Source organism: Vicugna pacos, chromosome 6 (assembly GCF_048564905.1).
Source record: "Vicugna pacos chromosome 6, VicPac4, whole genome shotgun sequence".
NCBI classification, from domain to species: Eukaryota; Metazoa; Chordata; class Mammalia; order Artiodactyla; family Camelidae; genus Vicugna; species Vicugna pacos.
The window spans coordinates 66,509,239-66,531,519 of NC_132992.1; the positions used below are offsets into that span (position 1 = coordinate 66,509,239).

At 42.3% G+C, this 22,281-nt stretch overlaps 1 protein-coding gene across 12 annotated transcripts in view; it reads left to right on the forward strand.

Annotated features, from left to right (window-relative positions):
- The window catches only part of RAD51B (RAD51 paralog B), a 582,927-nt gene that overhangs the window by 489,181 nt on the left and 71,465 nt on the right, over nucleotides 1–22,281 (forward strand). For all 12 annotated transcript variants that reach the window (XR_012073703.1, XR_012073704.1, XM_072963282.1 and 9 more), the window contains exon 10: nucleotides 15,608–15,686. Coding sequence is in view for 10 of the 12 variants with exons in the window: in XM_072963282.1 (XP_072819383.1) it covers nucleotides 15,608–15,686 (79 nt within the window). In the remaining 2 variants the exon portion in view is untranslated. The remainder of the gene's footprint in view (nucleotides 1–15,607; nucleotides 15,687–22,281) is intronic.

Sequence of the window (22,281 nt, forward strand, 5' to 3'; positions counted from 1 at the left end):
CCAAAGGAAAGGATAGGAAAGGTACTCTAGTTGTCTCTCTGTTATTCCCCTAAGTCATCTGAAACCCTGTCTTGTATTTCCTTTTTGTCCTTTGTCCTTTCTTTTTCCACTGGAGGAAGGCTTTAGGGAAATAGTAAGAATGCTGCGGTAACAGAGGGAATTAATTGGACCACGTTCTGAAGAGTGTGTTGATTCCCACTAGCAATAGTTTCTCCACCCAGCAGAGCAGGGCCAGGGATGTGGTACATTACACAAACCAGTCCCACTTGACCAGCTGTTTTTGGAGATTTCAAGCCCAGAGTTCAGCTTCTTTACATAGAAACACGTTGCCTTCCTCGAATCAATGCCTGTGAGACTAAAGAAAATCCCATGTGGCCCAAGCATGATGTAACAGGGATGTGTGCTTCAGAATTCAAGACACACCCTCTGAGTTTCTGGCATCTTTTTTACCATAATAATTGCACAGCCACAGCCTTTCTTCTGTGACCCTTGCAGGCCAGAGTTGCCTCGCCTTGGCTGTGGTTCCTAGCGGGCCTGGACGGCAAGGTCCAGCTCTGCTTCCTGTGCATCTGTGGATGGTGCTGGGAAGTCAGGCCTGTCTCACTGGATGTTCAAAGAACTTAGAATTTACATCTGGATAGAGTTCCTGTGCATCTTGTTTTTCTGGTCATTTTTATACTCTTGATTTATGGCAGAGAAAAGGAATAGGTTTTTGTCACTTGAAATGGCCTGTAACGGTATTTAGTTGCTTTAGTTGGAGCTAGACTGAAATTTCCAAATTTAAATGACAATGTAACCAACACATACTTATTTAACTTACTTGAAAGTTAAAATCAATAATACTTAAAATAGCTTTTGATTTAAAACAAAGAAAAAGAAAGTTTAAATGTGATTTTTGATGGCCATGAACTTACTAGTGCTATCACCAGTTCTTTCTTTAGCAGCACTCAATGGTAATATTAACACATGGTAACACTGACAGTTTCAGTAATAGTTAGATATACCATTCGAAACCTAAATATACAGTGCTATGGCCTATATATGAAATTGTGCTTTGGCCTTACACACACAGCACTCTCACATGGGCAGCAAGCAAAAGCAAGTAGATCATGGAACTAACTCGCTAGCCTTCAAGACAGAGAAACTCACTAACTTCCCTGCATTTTTAACCTGCTCCCCCCGCCACCGTGGAAAGAAACTTGTATTTCTTATGTTCTCATGATGTGCTACGTTTTTCATTAATTTCATTCATGTTGCTAATTTACACAATAAGCCTGTGAAGCTGGTATCTTTGTGCTCATTTTGGAGATGAAGAAAGTAAAGCTTAGAGAGGTTAGAGTGTCCAGAACCATAAGCCTGGATCTGAAGCCATGACTGACTAAATTCAAAGCATCTTACATTGTGTAATAATGATGATCATACTTGGCCCCAAGCCACTTTTTTTCAGTTGCCTGTAAGGAAGATTTGAGGATAGTTAAAAATTATATCAAGCACCCTCGAGAGGAGCTTTCTGGTGTGTAGCACTAATATATATGGTGTGTGTGTATGTAACTGACCCTCAAAACTGGTATTATGATAATACCACCAAACCACTGCCAAATTAGAGATAGAAAAAATAAAGCTCACAGAGAGGGCCTCCTCTTTAGTGTGGAAGTTTGACCACTTATGTTCATCTCTACTCTTTCTCATGATCTATCTGAAATTATTCCAGTTTAATAATAATTTTAAAATATTAACCAAAAAGTCAAAGAGATTAGATCTCTCTGAAACATCAACAAGTTTCAACAGATATTGGAAGAGAGGACGTGACAGAAGATTGACCAGGTATAACGGAGGAAACTGCGAACTGAACTGTTTTCAACGCAGTGTAACAGTAGAACACTTACGAGATTTCCCGAGACTTGGAAGCACCAGATATTGCAGAAGACAGAGAAGATGAAAACACTGCTGTTGAAAACTGGTTGAAAATTGTACGTGAAATATAGGAAAGAGTTGGACCTCCTTTCTCACCCTGGAGAGCCAGGTGACCAATCTCCAGCCCAGGTTGAAGGCCAAGGTTTATCTTTGGAGAAAATGAATTAGAGAAGTTTCAGACTTGGAACTTCAATCAAAGCAGAGGACAAAGGGAGGAATTTGGCTAAAACAATGGATTACATCTGCCAAATGGTGAATCTGAAACCCCTTTCTCTGCCCTGCTTCTGGAGTGTAGGAACAGGACAAGAAATTGGAAAACTCTTCTCTGTAAATACCAATCCACCTCTGAGAAGATATCTCCATGTATTGACATTCATCAGTCTCCAGTGGATCCCACCAATTTACAAGTATTGTCCTTATGCACAAAATTTCCAATTATATTTTTAGAATAAAGCATATTTCCTATCACAGAATCTAAATATGACTGAACAACCAAGGATCACCAGACTTCAGAAAATGCCTCCCACATCAAAAAGGAAACAAAACAAACAATAAGAGCCATGGAGAATTAGAAATAATGTCAGATTTAGGGGGGAAGAAACCTTAAACTGTAATTAATATCCTCAAAGAGCTAAAGATGATATAAGAACAAGAATAAGATGTGATGAATTAGAAATAGAAGACAAGGAAAAGCTCCTGGAAGTTAAAAATATGATAGCTGACATAAGTTCAGTTAAAGGGGTGGATGATAATACCAAGTGATATTATTTGAATTATGTGTAAACATTAAGTTGATTAGAAACAAGACAATTTTCTAGAACTGTGAAAATAGAAAAAAAGAAGAGTTCAGGGTTGAATAGGGAGAGAGAACACAGATGGATATTGAATCAGAATGTTTAAAAATTTGCCTTCAGATACCCAACTCAGAATGGTGGAGTAAGGCATTCAAACAACCTGCATCTCCTCAAAAGCAACAAGAATGCTGACAAAAACTATCAAAATCAACTTTTCAGAACTCTGGAAATTAACTAAAGGCTTAGAAAATCTGGTGAATCTCAGTAAGAACATCAAGATTTGTGGCATTTTAACTTTTGCTAATCCCACCATTCTTCCCCTGGCTCTCCAGTAACCTTAAAAGCCAACCATCTTGCAACTGTGATAGCCTTGTATTGTGGTTTGGAAAGGTTTGGAGCTCCCCAAAAGTCCCATCCAAGAGAATGTCACTATTTGGCCTGACTCAGAGCTGGTCTGTTTGAACAGTCCTCCCCAGAGGGTGTTTGTTGAAAATAATCAGTGGCAGTTATATACCATCATGGCTGTGTGTGGTCTTATTACCAAGTAGAGCTAACAAAAGGCTGACCAAAAAAATTTAAAAGGAAAAATTGGGGAGTGAGATGTCCACCAAGAGCTTTGTAAAGGTTCTGCATATACCAGGGAATCTAGAAGGCTACACACATGCCCAGAGCTTTGCTCAATGCCCAGGAAAAACCTAAGAAGAACTTAAGCTCTCACCTTGACTTTGAGGCTCTGTATAAGCAGGAAGTGAAGGTTAAGACAAAGTTTTTAATTTCCTGAAAGCATGACCCAACACAAATACAGAGACCCATGGCAAAGGCTGGGAAACTTACTGGTTCAAGGCATTTAGGGAAATCTGTTCAATCAAATCTTGTTCAATCATTAATCATTAAGTGACTTTATGTACAAGGGAGCCTCAATAAAATTATAGGCTGACTTCTCATCAGCAACCAAGGAGGCCAGAAGGCAATGAAATGATATATTCATATTGCTGAAAGGAAGACTGTCAGCCAAGGATTGTACATCCAGCAAAACTGTCCTTTAAAAATGAAGAAGAAATTAAGACATGCTTAGAAATACAGAATCTGATAATTTGTCACTAGTACATGTACTCTCCGTACAAGATACTAAAAGGAGTCCTTCAAGCTGAAATGAAAAGACACTAAAGGGTAACCTGAATCCACATGCAAAAATAGAGAGCACTAGTAAATGTAAATATATAGGTAGATATAAAAGACAGTGTGAATGTGAAGGGTTTTGTAATTCTTCTTTTTTCCTATATGATTTAGAAGACAACTACATAAAGCAATAAATATAAAACTATGTTGATTGACTTACAATGTATAAAAGATGTACTTTGCATAACAATAGTAGTGCAAAGAAGGAGAAGAGAATGGAGCTATATTGGGGCAAAGGTTTTGTAAACAATTTAAATTAAGGTAGTATCAATCTGAACTAGATTGGTTTAAGTTAAAATCTTAATAGCAATCCCCAAAGCAACCTATAAGAAAATAACTCAAAAATGAGTAGTAAAAGAAACAAGACAATGAAAATGGTAAACCAGAAAAATATCTAACACAAAGAAGTCAGTAATAGAAAAACAGAGGAACATAAACCATAAGGTACACAGAAAAACACATAGCAAAATGGCAGACATATATCTTGTCTTATCAATAATTACATTAAAAGTAAATGGACTCAAAACTCCAATCAAAAGGCTGATTTTGGCAGAATGAGTAAAAACAAAACAAAACAAACAAAAATCCATGATCCAACTATGTTTTCTACAAGAGACACACTTCAGAGTCAGACACAAAGAGTCAGACACTTTCAGTTGAAAGTAAAAGAATGGGAATTATATACCATGCAAACTGCAATATTGTGATTTATGAGAAAAATATATATTTGATCATTAAGATGACCAAAATATATTTCTCATGTATATTTGGTCTTCATCCATAGTTCCTGGCTCACAGATTCCCAAACCCTTGGAATTTTCTGAGTGATAAGAGCAATAGGAGCATCTTTTGTTACAATATTTAGTCTCTTGTTCTTAGTTTCTGAAAATACTTCAAGCCATAAAAGTGAAATGGATGTCTTGTTATTTATAACAAGCCTTTTCCACTACAGCTGGGTTTATATTAACGAAGATGACTTTTGTAAAGCACTTAAGGATGGGTACTAGTTGCCAGGGGAACCAACCATGAATAGACGGTTGGAACTTTCAGTCCCACCCCTGATTTCTGGGGAGGGCAGATGGGCTAGAATTAATCAACAGTGGACAATGAGTTAATCAGTTATGCCTATGTAATAATGAAGCCTCCATAAAAAACCCAAAGGCGGGGGTGGTTTAGAGAGCTTCCACATTAGAGAACCAAAACACTTCCACATGCCACCATGCTGGGCCTCAAGCTCCACTAGCACAGAAGCTCTTTTGTTTGGGACCTCACCCTATACATCTCTTCATCTGTTTGTTGATTTGTATCATTTAATATCCTTTATAATAAATTGGTAGCCTAGTTAATAAATGGGTTTCCCTGAGTTCTGTGAGCCATTCTGGCAAAATGAATCCAAGAAGGGGGTCATGGGAACCTCCCATTTGTAGCCAGTCAGTCAGAAGCACAGGTAGCAGCCTGGGCTTGTGACTGGCATCTGAAGTGGAGGGCAGGCCTGTGGGACTGAGCCCTTCACCTGTGTAATATGAGTCTGTCTCTGGGAAGATAATGTCAGGAGCAGAGTTGAATTTTCAGACAGACAACCTGCCACCCTGCTGGCGTCTGAGAATTGCTTGTTGGTGTTGGAAAGTCTCCACATTGGAACTGGGTTCAGGAACCCTTTTACAAATAGTAACCAAAAGAGGGCTACAGTGGCTATACCAATATCAGACAAAATAGACTTTAAGACAAAAATTATTACTGCAAACATAAAAGGACATTTTATAATAAAAAAAAGGGCAAATCCATCAGGAAGACATAATAATGTTAAACATATATGCCTCTAACAACTAAGCCACAAAATACATGAAACAAAAACTGAACAGAATTGAAGGGAGAAATAGACAATTCAACAACAATAGTTAGAGACTCCAATACCCACTTTCAATAATGGATAGAACAACTAGGCAGAGAATCAACAAGGAAATAGAAGACCTGAACAACACTTTATAGTTTATAAACCCACTAGACCTAATAGCTATCAGTAGAACACTCTACCAAACTATAGCAGATACACATTCTTCTCAAGTGTACATGGAATTGCCTCCTGGATAGACCATAGATTAGGCCACAGACCAAGCCTCAACTAACTTAAAAGGATGAAACCATGCAAACTAATTACAATGGAATAAAATTACTCATCAATAGCAAAGGGAAATTTGGGCAATTCTCAAATGTGTGCAAATTAAACATACACTCAACATACTCACTCCTATATAAGCAGCAAGTCAAAGAATATGTAACGAGGGAAATTAGAAAATACTTGAGAAAATGAAAGCAAAAATACAGCATACTGAAACTTTTGAGATGTAGCTAAAGCAATGCTTGGAGCAAATGCATAGCCTAAACACCTGTGTTAAAAAAGAATTTTATTATATGTAAGTTTATCTCAATAAAGCTGATATTTAATAAAGATTGATGATCCATGTTCTTTGACTATATTAATTTGCATACTACCATGTATGTGTAGGCACTAAATTCTCTCTGATTTTAGCACAATTTGGGAAAAATCACTAACCTTTTCATTAACTAAGCTTATAGTTAATTATATGCATGCTTAAGTATTTAGAGGAAAGTGCACTGATGTTTGCAATTTACTTTGAAATGCAACAATAAAAAAATAAGATGGCTTGGTAGATGGATAGATAAGTGATAAAAACAAGTATAATAAAATGTTAGTGGTAGGATCTGCTTGATACATTTATGTGTATTCACTATGAAATTCTTTTAACTTTGCTGCATGTTTGAAATTTTTCATAATACAATGACGGGAAAAATAATAAACTCAAAATACCACTCTGACCCTGAACTAGTACTGTCCCACAATTTACTAAGTTAATAGCTTATTGATCTGAAGAATTAATGTTTTCTTTTAGGAGAAAGCTCTTTTAGTTTATAAACTTTGGGAGTCTAATGTATTATATAAACATTTTAAAACAACCACCTCACTCAGAGAGACATTATAAAAGAGCATAATGATACTCTGCAGGGGAAGAAGATCTTGTAGCCTCAGGGCTAAGCTTTCTAGGAGAATCTTCCCAAGGTCTAGAATTATATTTTACAAGGGATTCAGATCAACCTCAGATTTCTGCCCCCAATTTCTGTAGGAAAATTGTGAAATAGGCCACATGTAGATAAATTAATAATAAGTTCTTGCCTGCTCAAATACAGTCCATTTTTCCACCCCGTCATTTTCCAGCGCTGTATTACTTCTACAGATCTTGCTCCCCTATTTTGAGAAGGCAGTTTAGACACCATTAAACTCATTTTCTACTCTCCCCTCATAATCTTGCAAAGCTGTTGGTACTGAGGCTTCAGTGTTCCATGCAGAGTGATTTTCCAAGTGATGAAGCAGATTCTAATCAGTATACAATGCAGATATGGATGGGAGCTGGACCGCTGCCACCTTTCCCTCCAGCTCTCTTAACACAATGACTAGGGAATTCCTTTGAGGATCACTGAGTGCACTTCAAGCCCCCCTGATCCTGTGGCCTCCTTCCAGCCTCAGAGATCTTCCTGTCTGGAGCATTTCCGGCCTTTCTGTCCCTTGGCTTGGAGAGTTCAGCTCAACCTGGGGTAAGGGACAGAAGACTTGGGGTTATCAAAAGCCCGTTGAAGTATCTGATGCAAGACTGGCTGGCTTGTTTGCTTCCCTGGCTCTCTTCCTGGGCTCCAAAGCAGCTGAGAAAACAACCTTTTTCTAAGTCTTGGACAAGGAGGAAAATCTCTGGCATGAAGGATTTCTGTCGCAGACACTTGGCACGGCTAGAGGAAAAGGTTTGGTTAGCTTAGCAATGGGTTTTATTAGCCCAGGCTTCCAGTTGAAATGAGATAATAGAGTCCCTGTTGAAGGACATTTTACAGTCAGTGGGTTTGCTCCCTTGCTTCTCAGCAGGACCCTTGCATACAGATGTATAAAAAAGTATTGTATGTATTCAACAAGGACATTGCTGGTGAGTTCAACAACCCTAGAATCTTGCTGATCATGGGAGAGAGAGATAGAGTTAAAAAATTAGCAAGCTAGGAAATTGTGGCTGGATGCAAAGTCCTCTTTCTGAGCTATCTATCTCAACTGCTTCTCACCCGTTTTCTTGGCTGAACACATTTTCATTATCTTTGGGCCCCACATTTTGTAGATAGAAAGCAAAGGAAAGAAAGAAAGCCAGGCCTACCACCTGCCCCACAGGAAGAAAGTCTGCTTACACTTTCCCTCTGCCAGCTCATTTCACTCTGCCCTTTGCCCCCAACCAATATGAGATTTGGGGTAGTGGGTGGGAAGGGGAAGGAAATAAAAGAGAGGAAGGATTCATTAGCAGTGTTAAAGGAAGCCTGCCTGGCACAGGAATTAGAGAAGGGAAAGTGGAAGAATCAGTGCCAGCTTATCCTCAGCACATGGCTGCCTATTCATGTCTGCTTCCCTGGACCACAAAGGCAAAATTCACTTTTTCCTAAAGTTGGGCTCTTTTGCAGAAACTCATATACCCTGCCAGGAGCAGAATGCTATAAAAGCAGCCTCCAGGAGAGACTGTACCCAAGGTTCCTGACATCTTTGTGCTATCTTCTCCACACTGGCCTTCCTGGCCACCCATGGAGGAGAAGGGTTAGGCTGGGTTGCTCCAGATCAGGGTCACACCTATACTTTAAAAGGACACAGGCGCTATCCCTAGAAGGTGTCACCAGCCTGAAGGAGGCCAGAGGTTCCTATGCCCAGGACTTTCTGTTCTGTGGCTCCTTTTCCACTTTCTGAGCCTCTTGGAAGTAGGATCAAGCCAGGAAAAAAGTGTGGTGCTACAGCAAATTGAAACCAAAGATTTGACTTCGGTCCTGCCCAGGCTGAGAATCTTGGCAGTGATTGACTTGGCAGCTGGCTCTTTTCTATGACATCTGTCAGTCCCCCAACTTTGGGGATGGGGTGCCGGATAAGTCCTCAAAATGGGTATGAGTCAGAGCTTCTGAGGGTCACCAATTTTTTGTATTCCACAATTGAGCTTCTGTTAGGTATACAGCACCACACTGTAGGTTGGTGGGACTAGGAGAAGCAGGAGTGATGATGATGGTCTCTACCTTCAAATACGTGATAGGAAATTCAGGTCACATCCACTGTAAAATGGAGAAAGCAGGAAGTACTGTTAGAGAGGACAGATAAAGTATGATGCGATTAGAGAGAGGTTACCTCAGGCTGGAGAAGGCTTTTTGGAGAAGGTAGCATTGTTATGGGGTTCAAAGAGTTGGTAGGATTTAGATATTCAGAACTGAAGGGCAGAAGGAAGATTGTCGATGTGGGAGCTTGTGAACAGGTGAATCCACCCACACGGATGTCCTGTCCAGATCCCTTCTTTGTCTTGAATTGTGCAATATCCATGCTGCAGGGGGAAAAAAAGCCCTTATTTGTTCATGTGATATATTTGATATATTATCCCATGGAAGTGGATTTATCTGTGCATGACAAATTGGGGTCTACCATCATGGTGGTTAAAAGCACGGACTATAGAACCAGTTGGCTCGGGCTGGAATCCAGTCTTCAGCACTTAAGAGCTACCTACCTCAAAGCGCTATTGTGGGGAATAATGTCTGTTGGGTATTGCTTCCATCATTGTCATTACCGTGGGAACCCCCACCCACCCCAGTCCTATAGGACTTTCCACCGTTTTAGATCCATTACTCTCTTCTAAGAGTCTTATATTAAAATGCAAACACCAGAAAGGGTAACACAAGAAGGTTTAAACCAGCTGTTGCTTTAGAGCTAAGAGAATCAGCTGACAACTTACTTGCTCAGAGCAAAATATGTACCTGGGAGGAGGGACATAAAAGGAGAAGAGGTTCTGTAAGAGGAGGCCAGTGAGCTCCGAAAGCAAGCCGACATCTCCACCCATGTTTTATTTAGGGTAGGCCTCTGGGTTTTCACTTGTAAACTGGAAGAGACCTTCACACATACAGCACAGGGATAAAGTGAAGAACAGTGAAGAAAATGCCCATCACTCACTTTAGGAACTCGTACATGCAAAGCACTGGGCTGGGCCCTACAGAATGGAAGAGTATGGGATCAAAGAAAATACCCCTGGTCTTTGCAATCCCATCAAGAATTCAGAACATACATCTCAGAAATAAAAAGTCAGGTAGAAACAGATGGTAGTCTTTTTCTTTTTTCTTTTCCATCTTAAAGGCAGAAGTTTAATTAATGGTCTACTCTATGATTGTGTGTGTGGCATTTTTTTCCTTTTTTCTACAATTTTAAAAGTTACTTTCCATTTACAGTTATTACAGAATATTGGCTTTATTCCCCTTGTTGTACAATACATCCTTGAGCCAGTCTTACACCCAGTGGTTTGAACCTCCGATTCTCTTACCCCTGTAATGCCCCTCCCCACTGCCCCACTGGTAACAACTAGTTTGTGCTCTGTATCTGTGGGTCTCAGATGGCAGTCTTTTAAAAAGTGCCAATTCACACAGTGCAAATTGAATCTGCCTGACCCATAGTAGGTACTCATTAAATGTTTGCTGATGGATGGACTGAATGAATGAATGAGTGCCCAAGAGTGAAGGGCTCAGAGCAGAAGTTCAAAGTGAAAAAAAGCCTAAAGGCTTAAAGGCTTCCCTGTGTTGTCTTTCTTCTGCCAGCAGAATGTCAGCTCCATGAGAGCAGGGACCTCATCTGTCTTGCCACATGCTGTGTCCCCTGCACCTAGAACAGTGCCTGCCTAGCACAAGGGAAAGTGCCCAGTAAATGTTTGTGGACTGAACAAGTATCTGCACAGGGGAATGGTACAATCATGGAAATGACTTCCAGACAGTAGTGGGATTTGGGGCCCAACCCCTGGTACATGGTAGGTATGCCTTAAATGTTCCTCAACTAATTAAAATTTGGTGTGAACACTTTCCTTGCAAGAATAGGTAAAGAGAGGAGAAAATATATCCAGTAGAGTGTAGCTAAAGTCAAGCTTGTCTGATAGGAAGGAAACATTCAAGGAAAAACAACCTGGGTATTTCCAGGAGGTGGGATTAATGGCTCCCCATACCACACAACTGTCGTGTGGGTGGAGCAAAGGGTTTTTGGAACCACAGGTGTCCACATTCATGCTTGCCCAAGTATGTATGTCCATGAGCCAACTTCACACATTGCACACAGAGTTGAGCATGATAAAATTTTTTCACTAAGGCCCCGGAGTTTTATTAGGCAGCCAGGCCCTCCCTGCAGGGCATCATGCATTGAAGATGACAGAACAACACTTGGCAACAGCACAAGTCAGAGTATGATTAGAACACCCCAAATTTATGGGCTGACCAAACATCTGAAACAGAGAAGCTGAAGTTATCTATTAGGGAGGGCTGTTTGCTTTACAAGAGGGTAATTTATTGTTTGGAAGGCAGAAAGGCACAAGGGCATAGGGTATTTATTCAAGTCTAAAAAAGGCAAGAGTCTACATGTATTCACGAAGATACATGGCATGCGTCACTTTTTTTCTGAAATCTGTTGGGCTAGAAAGCCAATTTACACTTCCCCTTTCTACCCTGTAACAATACAGAAACTCCAGGTCAGAAAACTCATATTAAAAGAAATATACACCTTCACCCCAGGCCTCTTACCATCATGTTTGCATTGAAGTGTTTGTGGTCATGGGTTACTTTGGGTGTCTAACCACCTTGATGGTTCTCCTCCAGTTATTCTTCTGTTTATCAGTTTCCCTGTAGGAATTTGGGCTCCAATCCAAACACGTTACATCCAGCATGATTTGCTGAATGAGAAAAGCAGGGCCGTCACTTCCCTTGTTCTAGGTATTATGTCTCCGCTAACAGAACCTGAGATCACACTAGATTTTTACAATCCACATCTTACAGCCGACTGGTATGGAACAATAAATAGTGAACTAATAACTCGTTCTCTGAATGTTAAATCTCACCTTCCCCATTCTGTAACCAATAGTTGGTCCTCTGTTCTTTAGGACAAGGCTATTTATATATATTTCAAAAAAAAAATTGTGTCCTAAAAGATTGTAGGATTTGTCCCAACATTCTAACCAGATTGAGATTTGTTTTGATACTATGATTGTCTAACCTAATGCATTAACTCTTCGTCTGAATTTTTTGTCTTCTGTTACCATATTCAGCATCCCATCAATGGATTTGGTTACATGATCCACAGATCCAAATGCCACTTTTTCAGTGAGGCATTCTCTTACTGCTCTATTTTAAATTGACCCCTTCCTTGATCCAATACATTTCCTGTATGCTCTCTGCTTTTCTTTGTTCTCCATAGCACATATAATCATCTAACATACCATATATTTTGCTTATTCATTTTGTTTATTATCTTTTGCCTCCTTTAGATTGTAAGCTCCATTAGGGTAGCAGTTTTTGTCAGTTCTATTCCCTGTTGGACCCCCAGTGTGTCATATGAATGTGGCTGAATACATCAGTGTCCTCTTCCAGATCAGTAAGAATGTTGACTATAATAGGACCAAGCATAGAATCCAGTACAATCTCCTAGAGGCTGTTACCCCCACCAGACTGGTATTGATTTGTTGGTTACTTTCAAATACACTTAATGGTATTAGCATCCGACCCAACTTGTCTTTACTTTATCCAGAAGGCTGTCGAGAATATGTTACATTTTTTGCTGAAAATCAGATACTTCATGCTGGTGGTAGCCTCTGATCTGTCAATCTGGAAGTTCTTTCTCAAAAAAGGAAGTGGGAGTCATATGACATAACTTCCTCTTTCTAACTGCGTACAATCATCCTTTTGATAACCCATTTTAAACCCTGCTTGGGAGGGAAAGGGCATTAATCAATGACCTGTCCAAGCCCCTGGATTCCCTGGAAGAGAGGTACTTCCAGGTGTGAGGTTGCTCCATGCCAGGTCCTTCTGGCCGGGCCTCTGGGCTTGTTCACAGAGTGGACATGTGCTCCCTAGGAGAGGAAGCCTTCAGCTGATGGAGGTAGTGCCACTAAGCTGAAAGGCTTGGGGTCAGACGTCACGGGTTGCATTGGAATCTCTCATGGTTTTTTTCTGAGTCTCAGATTTTTGTGGTCTATAAAATAAATTTTCAAAAATATAGTTTAGTACTTTACTGAATAATGTTTATTTATAAGCTTTTGGATTTATGTCCAGTTTTTTCATGCAAGCAATAAAGATTTGAGGTTTTGGACATGTTTACTTCTATTGCTCTTTGATCTAGAGGATTTATATTTCTCTTCTCCATTTCCTTTTCCCCCATTTTTTTCTGACACATCTGTGGTTTAGGCTCTTGTCATCTCATCCCTGAATTATCACAGTAGCTTCCTAACTGACTCTAGGACTTTCGTCTCTTGCTTCTCCATCTTAGACTCTTCAACCAGGCTAATTTCCTGAACTCGGCCATTCAAAATGTGGTCTATGGACCACAGCATCAGCATCTCCTTGGAGCTTGCTAGAAATGCAGACTCTCCGGCCCCAGTCAAAACCTACTGAACCAGAATCTACATGTCAACAGGACATGTAGGTGTTTCAGACCAACATAAAGCTTGAGAAGCACTGTCCTCTCTTCCCCCATGCCATGCCTCACATTGAACCATCCCTAAACTACCTCTGTCAGAAGAGTGCCATCTTAATTTTCAGGTGAGATGTTTTTGACATGAAGATGTGAATGCTCACCCATACCATCTACTAACTGGTTCTGAGAATGATGAACAATTTTATCTAGATAACTTTAGAGCAGTTGTAAAAACTGAGATGCAACTTGAGCAGAAACCTTCTGATAAAAGCAAAATATATTGGTTTTTGATGAGTGAAAGTTAAGGAGTACTTGGGAAATATATGGGGTGAGTTGGTTGGAAATGTTCTTGTTAGTTTGACATAGTGACAGGCACTTTGCATACTTAATTTAATCCTCAAAAATAATCTCATTCAGGTGGGTATTGTTATCCCACTTTTGCATGTAAAGAAACCGAGACTCAAACAGGTAAGATTGTCTAGAGCCACAGTATTAGTTAGAATTTTGGCTATGTTTTGGCAACAAAGATATCTGAAATGCAGTGGTTCGAGACAAGGGGCCCTGTACTGAGGTGGACAGGGGGCCCCAGATGGAGGCTTTGATGATTTACAAGGTCACCCAGCTTCCTTCTCCTGTGTTGCTTCGTCATCCTGGTTGGAGCTGGCTCCTGCCCTTGGGAAGAGGGAAAGAGAAAGTGAAGAGCCCATAATTTTCTTATAATCCAGACGTTCTGCCTGTCACTTGTACTCACATTCTGTTAGTCAAAGCTTAGCACATAGTCATATCTAACTGCAAAAGAGGCAGGAAAATGTTGAAACCTGGAGAGTTATTAGCTCAAAGGAAGAAGAAGGGTTGCTACAAGGGGGAAAATCTGAGGCCTTCCATAGGCACACAGCTGATCCATGCAAGAGCCCAGATTCAAACTCCAGGACTCCAGCCTGTGATCTTTCCACTGCACTGTTCCACCATTTCTCATACTTGACAGTCAGTAAGTGCTGGTTCCATTGAGAGAGACTGAGCTATTCCATGTAAGCCTTTTGGTTATTTGAAATTATTTCTTCCTTCTGTCTTACCTCCCTGATTACCTACATGGCTCTGTGCCAAACTGTTCCTATTTTTTGATGATGTTAATTTGTAAAGCAGGAAACTGATATACATCTTCCTTCAGAAGAAATGTTATAATACAACCATCCCCCAGTCCTTAGAGGTTCTGTGGAACCATATCAAGTGTGATAATTGGTGTAAATGATAGTAATTTTTTTAGGGACCAAATGACTATCCCCTTTAAACTAGGTGTCTTCTTAGGAGAATGCCATTGCTCAAAATATTGTTGATATTTTGTGTTGGGTCGGTTGTATCAGTCAACTCTCACTGCGATAATGCTTTGTGACAACAACAGTAGAATCTCAGAGGCAGACACAGGGTCATGAGCATTTAACGTGTATGTGGGTCTCCTGGGGGTCAGCTATTTAGACTGGGCCTGGCTGGCCAGCTCTGCATCAGGCATCTCCCAATCTCCTTCTGAGATTACACATTAGCTTGAACGTATTTTTCTCTGGCAGTAGCAGAACCGTAAGAGAACAAGTGCAGTCACGTGAGGCTTCTTGAGGCCTAGGCTAAGAACTGGCAACCTATTACTCAAAGCAAGCTATGTGGCCAAACCCACAGTCAAGGGCCATGGGAAGTACTGCACACCTCAAGTGAGAGGGCGTGTCGTCGTGTGGCAAAGGGTATGAGTACAGAGTTGGTGAAGAGCTGGGGCCAACAAAGACATCTACCATGGCTCTGCCTTTAGCAAGTTATCTTGAATATTTGCAATGATGGTAAAGCTTTATCTTTTAAGGGTAGGTTTGAATTTTTTTTTTTTTTGGTAAAATAGGTAAGTGTATGACTAAAATGAGAGAATTGGGTTAGGTTTCTCTTTAGGCAAAAAGGTAGCTGTTTAAGCATGAGGCGTATAATAATGAAACATTTCTAGAACTGGTTCAAGAATATGGCATTCAGTGGTAGAAGAGTCGGAATCAATGTACAGCCTTCCAAGGAGATCAGTTGATTGAAGGAATAACTTTCATTTGGTTGGAAAATAATAAATAAATACACCTCACAGTTGGTGTCACAAGGTCCCACTCTGTCTCAGAGTGAGAAGAGGAGTGAAGAGACACTCATCTCTGGTATTTCCTTTGAATAATCCTGAGCAAATATGCTTTCTGTGCAGATCCTCATCGCCAAGTCCCCTGTGGCTCCCTTCACCACACTTGTCTACACCATCGAGAAGGAAGGCCTGGTTCTTCAAGGTAAGATGCTTGGAGTAAGCCATTTCTGCAGGCTGATTATGCCCAGTGCCGCCCACGGCGGGTGGCAGTTACTGCCGTGCTCCTGGTAGATGCTCCTTCAGCACAGAATCATTGGCCAATGATATTTATGCTGCTTAAAGAGATTGGCAGTTGTGGCCAGAATGTGACCGAAGTGGAGGTAAAGCTGAGGGAGAAATACAGAATTTCCTAACAGAGCGAGACTACCACAGAATGAGGAGCCAGCCGAGCAGGCCAGGAACTGCAGCCACCCCAGTCCTTCACAGACCCTGTGGGGTGAGGGACCAGGCGATAAGGCTCTGACACCAGCGTGGAGGACCCAGCATTGCCTCGGGGCCCCCACACTTAGCAGGCTGAAGAACCGTCTGGGCACCTGGGCATGGCTCCATGACGCTACTTCCTCAGTCTCCTTCTGGTCGCTCCATTTACTCCCCTTGTGCTCAAGTTCTGCCCAGGGACCAGGCCTTGCAGACCTGCCCTCTGTGATGTGGGCCTGAGTTCTGGCTCGTGGTAGAGTCCCCCTCCCCCCAGGCCACAGCCTAGAACTAACTCAGCAAATGGGGAGAATGTGAATCTAGGGTCATCATTCCCAGATGTTTGATCTTCGGGTGGTTAGGAAAGGCGTCTGGTGGCGGGTGTATAGAAAACAATAAACATGAGGGGGTAGATTCAAACCCCATTGAACTTAGCTCACAGGGTCAGACGTCCAAAACTGCTTTGTAGATTAAGAAGGGTCCCCACAGAAGTGCCCAGGAGCCACGTCTGTCCCCCACCATCGGGCAGGAGGCCCGACCCGCAGAGATGCGTAGGTGCACATCTGGCCCGGACCACAGAGGAGCATATTGTCGTTGCTATCCGTGGGAGGAATGTCTGCAAGTTAGGATTTTGTAAGCTGAGTATTTTTCCCAAGTTTGTGAAGCAGGGCAAGTCTTTACAACATCCCCACAGAGGCAAGTTGAATTGCAAAGATCTAATAGGAATTTTGTGGAGTAGGCTGTGTGGTTCATACTTCGGACTGAGGAGCAGGCTGTAGCCTTCCCTTCCCTTCCCTTTGAAAGTGTCCCCTTCTGAAGGACCCGGAAAGCAGCGTGTTTGTTTGGTGCAGCTCAGCTCCACAGCAGGGACTCGGGGAAATTTGGAGTAAGAACTACTGACCTTTGGCTCTTAGCCTTTGACTTATGCTATCCAAGTTCCTTGGTAAATATTTTTTTTACAATTGCAAATATTGTTTTCTGACAAAGAAGCAGAGATTTTAAGACCAGATTAAGCAAAGCAAACAGCAGGCCCCTTTGTTACAGACTCTCTAAGGGTGTATAAGTAATAAGCAATCAGAAAGCTGGACTTGTGTTTACCCAGTGCACAGTGTGCCCTTTGGCTCTTCATTTTTGGAGCCTTTCTTCAAAGATTAGAGGTCTGGCAAATAGCAAATTTAGATGAAGATTTCAAGAAATTCTATGGAAGATTACAAGATAATTTCAGGAGGAAAAATCCAGTTCTGTCCAGATGGCTTGTGTGCAAAGCCTTGATATGGTGCCTGTGTCTTGATCACTGGGCATTTTGGTAAATAGCATTTGGAAATCTGGTCCAATTTGGATAACTTTTAGGATAATATTTGTGGGAACAAGATTCACAGAGTTGTCTCTCAGGCTCTCATTGCTAAGATCATGATTTTGACAGGAAAGAGGAAGTTGTTTAGGGAGTGTAGAAACTGGAAATACAATGAATTGCTAGAGGTTAAAAAACTGGAAAGAAAGACTATTAGAAACAGTTGGAAAAGAGGGGAAAAAGTGGATTACTAAAGGAGGCTGACGTGGACCCGTGTGTCCAGGAAAGAGAAACATTCGGGAAAGTATTGGATGGTGCAAGAATCCCAACCAGTAAATAAAAGTGTCTGGGAGATCTTAGAGCCTCACCTGTTGATTTTGGAAGCTACACCTTCCTCTCTGAGGTTTGTTCCGGAGGCAGCAGAACCCTTCTGCCCCTATCAGTAATGCCACTTAATGCAAACCTCGGGCTATGTGCGCCCAAGACTTTCAGAAAACAAAAAGGAGCTCTGATCCTCAGAAAAGTGGGGGCCCCTCCGTTATTAGAGAGACTCCCTTGGATTTCTAATCCAGCTCTGGTGTGTTCTTGAGAAAATCTCTGGCACCTTAGTTTTGTCAGCTTGAAAAAGACTATGTTGATGTTGATTCAGGGCTTTGCAAGCTGTTTTGCGACTCATTGGTAGGTCATGAAGTAAAATGAAGAAATCATAACCAGCATTAAAAAAAAAAGAAACAGAGGAGAATAGACAATAACAGATTATATCTGCATACTGTACTGTTTCATGAACTGTTTCTTGTGTGATTGTGTACACGTGTCCACGCATTGTGAGTTTGTGAACGGAGGTTGCAGTGCAAAACGTTTGTCTTATTTGGATTGCAGTCATCGGCCTGGGTGATCTCTGCAGGCCTTCCCACTTCAGCTTTATCTGATCCCCCTGGGAGATGCTGTTCTTATCATTCACTTAGCTCAGTAGAGTTGTACCCTTGAGAGCTCCACAAACCGGAACATAAAAGCTTATTTTTACCTCCAGTCTTACCAGATGACTGAACTAAAACACACCTGCACAATTCCCCAGGCTTAAAGCAAAGAAACCTTTGATCCCTGGGTGGTAACCTTGGAATGGTCCCAGAAGTCGAGGCCAAGAAGTGTTCCTTGTGTGAGGGGTTGCTCTGGCAGGACAGCGCTGAGGCGGCGTGGAGGTTGGTACCTGCAGCTCTGAGGTGGTGGGGTATACAAGCCCAGCCTGAGAGACGTGGAGACAGAGAGGGGAAGGGCTGGAGAGTAAGGGCAGCTTTTATACCAACTAAACAGGAAACTGCCAGCCCTGCCACCTGTGGCTCAACGTCCAGTCTTTGTAATGGAGCCAGCCTGGAGTGACAGGAAAGAGCAATCCAAACAGGCTACCCTGTTTTGGGGCGGGGGTGGGGGACAGGGCTGTTAGTGAGTGTGGGAATGATCGCTGGGTGCCTTTTATCCCCTTAGCAAGCCCCAAGATTCCTACTGGCCTGCCAACCTGGTTTTATAATACCTGAAGAGCTCCTGAGCTCAGAGGCAGAGGGAGGGAATAAAAGGTGAGGCCAAAATTCGATTTACTGGCTCCACAGGCCATTGCCCTCACAGATTCTCAAGGATTAGGATGCTGAGAACAGCCCGCAACTGGGGGCCTTATGTCCTTCCCGCCCCTTTGTTCACTGGGACGGGAGGGACAATAAAACGGCAGGCTGAAGAGACGAGGGGCTTGGTTAGAGATTTCTCAGGCTGCTTTTTGAAACACTTGAAGGAGCCGGTCCATGCTATTGTTGTAGTAAAATAGAGAGCGGAACTATTCTCCTTTGGCAAAAAAAAAAAAAAAAAAAGAGAAAGAAAGAAAGAAAGAAACCCTCCCAGCATCTTCAGGAGGCCGCCTGGCTCAGGCTATTACCATGGTAATACCGTGCTGTTTGCATCTTCTTTGTCTGGCTCGCACTCGTCCGGGATCCTGGCCTTTCCTGGTTGGGCCCAAGACCCTGGAAATACTTGGGCCCCAAAGGAGAGGGATCTCATGGCCCCCAACTTCTTGATGGTTCAGACTCTGAGAGGGGCCTGGTCCCAGCAGAAGGGGAGTTCAGCTATTTTGTGCAACTGAAGTGGGAAAGGTGGAGGGGGATGGGGGCAGATCCCATTAATCCATTTTTCCTTTTGTCCCCAGAGTTTACCATGAAATCCCATTGCTCACTGAGTGGGAAAGCTCAGAGGTCTGACTAGCCCAGAGTGAGGCCCAGGGATGCCAGGACCTAGTGGAGAGGGAGAACGGGGCTTGGCCTTGGGAATCGCCTTTCATGGAGTGGGCCCACAGAACTGCATGGCTGCAGAAGGGAAGGAAGCATTGACAGTGAACTCCAACCCAACCCACATCTGTTCTGGTCATGTCCTTTGCTTCCCCAGAAAGCCCCAAATGTTTTGCCACCCAGAACATGGCTGGGGCCTCTGGGCCTCTTTGTCAAGGCCTCGAATAAAGATTCTGTAGTTGAAAGCAGCCAGGCGGTTGCTGATGCTACAGGAGGCCTAAGGAAAGCCCAGGGCCTGGCTTCCCCAGAGCCATCCTGGCTTTCACGGGGCTCTTGGCAATCAAGGCCTGCCGACTTGGTAAAGAAGCAGATGCTCTAGGAGGGGCTGGCTAGGGAAAAGGAAGAGGTGCACTCAGGGGGCACCTCGTTGTCCACTCTTCCTTTGCCTTGTTTATGCTCTCCTTCCCCTCAGGAATCTAGGGAGCACTTGAAAGACAAAAGCCAAGTGGTTTTGAACAGGACAGAGGACAATGGCTTTGTTTCTTAGGAGGACAGAATTGTGTGCTTTTATATTGTTTGTGTTTTTTTTTTTTTTAATCAAGATCAGGTAAGACAGGTCAAATCTGGATTCTGGTGGTGTTCTCTACTAGCTTAGGTTTGAATGAGCAGCATAAACCTTGGGATGAGGCTAGGGTATGTCCGGGGAGCCTAGGGCACCCTGAGATAATAGGTCCAGAGAAGGTTCTGGAAACAAAGCTAGTTTTCTGGTTTTTCGCAACCATCTAGTATAGGGACTCAGAGGAAACCAGAAAACAAACAATAATTTTTTTAAGAGCTGGGAAGCTACGTGCCTCAACTTTCTTGTAAATTCAAGAATGGTTGTTTGATCACCTTTCGGAGCATGTTGGGAAAGGCATTCATCTCCTCTGTTTGTTCGCTTGTCACAAAGCTGGGTTAGATAGATTCTTCCACCCCATTTTCTTAGTCACTGAGCCAACTGGATGATTCATTGAAAAATTCTTCCCCCACCCCACCCCCAAATACCACCGTCTGAGTTCATCAGATTTCAGTTAGAGTCAGTAACCCATCTAAATATTTCTGCCTGGTGGACTCAAAGTGACCCAGAAGATTCTCAGTCTGTTTCCATCCAGGCATGGAGGTGTCTGCTTGGTAAATATCACCCACACACCTGGCACAGCCTGGCATTCTTGTGGGAGCCTGGGCAGAGAGCCCGGAGATCCAGTGGAGCAGAGGGAACTCCCTCCCAGAGGTCACAGAGGAGAGAGCCGAGCAGGCCTGTCATGCGCTGTCCTTTGCTGCTTCTGCCTACAGGACTCCCATCCAGAATAAAGTAAACCCAGGAATCTAACACCCAGAATTAAGAAATGTTCAAGTTTTGTCGTATTTGTTTCAATTTTTTTTAAATTATAGGAATAAAACTTGACAAAATCCCAAACTCCTTTGTCCCTATCCCTAGTCCAGCCCCCCATTCCCTCTCTACCCTGCACTCCTCCACAGAAGTAAAAAGCTCTCCAAGGTTTGATATATATCCTTCCCCCCATTCTGGAAAACTACATATATGTGAATCCAAATACAATATTTATTTTGCATGCATCCTAAATTTGCACAAGTGGTTTATTGTATACATCATTCCACAACTTGCTTTTTTCAGTTAGCATTATGTTTTTGCAACAGATCTGTGTTGACATACAGGATCATGTTCTTTCACTTTAAGCTGAGGTAGCCATATCCATTGCATGAATGTATCACATGGTATCCGTTCCCCTATTAATGGAAATTTGGATTATTTGTTAACTTAATAAATTCTGTTGCACATGTTACTGGGTATGCAGGTGTGAGAGTTTCTCTAGGTATATATCAGAAAGTGGAGTGGCTAGTCAGGGGATGCACATTTTTGTCTTTACTATATATTCCCAAATTGCTCTCCAAAGAGGTTTACCAATGTATACTTCCTCTGGAGGTAGTAGACCAATTCCTGTGCAGCTGTGTATAATTATAAGTTAGTTGTCATGTTTTCCTAGGTGATCCTCTTGTGTATTCTGCATGGATGCCTTTTATCTCTGCCATTGGGAGTGTAAGCTTTCCATAGCTTCTAGAGGGATCTTCTGCACAGTGCATGTGGTTCATGCATAGACATATGATGAACTGACAACAATTACTCTATTTTTCCTAAAGTTAACTGTATACCCTTCCCAGAAAGGGATCTTTTCGTCCCATTTATCATCCTCATTTTCAGGTGAGGGAACTGAGTTCCAGAAAGGTGAAGTGATGTTCGCTGCCTCAGAATTGGGTTTGTAGCCCTTTCCAAGTGCTCAGTCTGGGCACCTAAGATTTTATAAAATCAGAAATGAGCTTGGGCCCCTTTGTCTTCCACCTTGGCCGCCGCTTGGCAGCTTATCTCTCAGGCTTCACGAGCCTCTGTTGGCTACTCTAGGCCCATCCTGAATCTTGAATCTTTAAATTCTAAGGTGGATCAGTCACATGGATATAGTGATCCCTTAAGAAACTTCCTAAGAATAGTTGAGTTATGGTTTGGCTGGGTGGAACCACAACCTAGATTCACAGTAGGGTACAAGATGGAGCTGGGGACTGCTTTCTTACACAGCATCATGGAGAAGGGATGCAGCTTGTCCCCACGTGTTGATACAAACACCCAGGCTCTTAGCTTGTTGCTCCATCATACTTAGGATGTTGCCCTTGTCATAGTCCAAAATGGCTCAATATCAGGTCTTCCATCCAGGTAG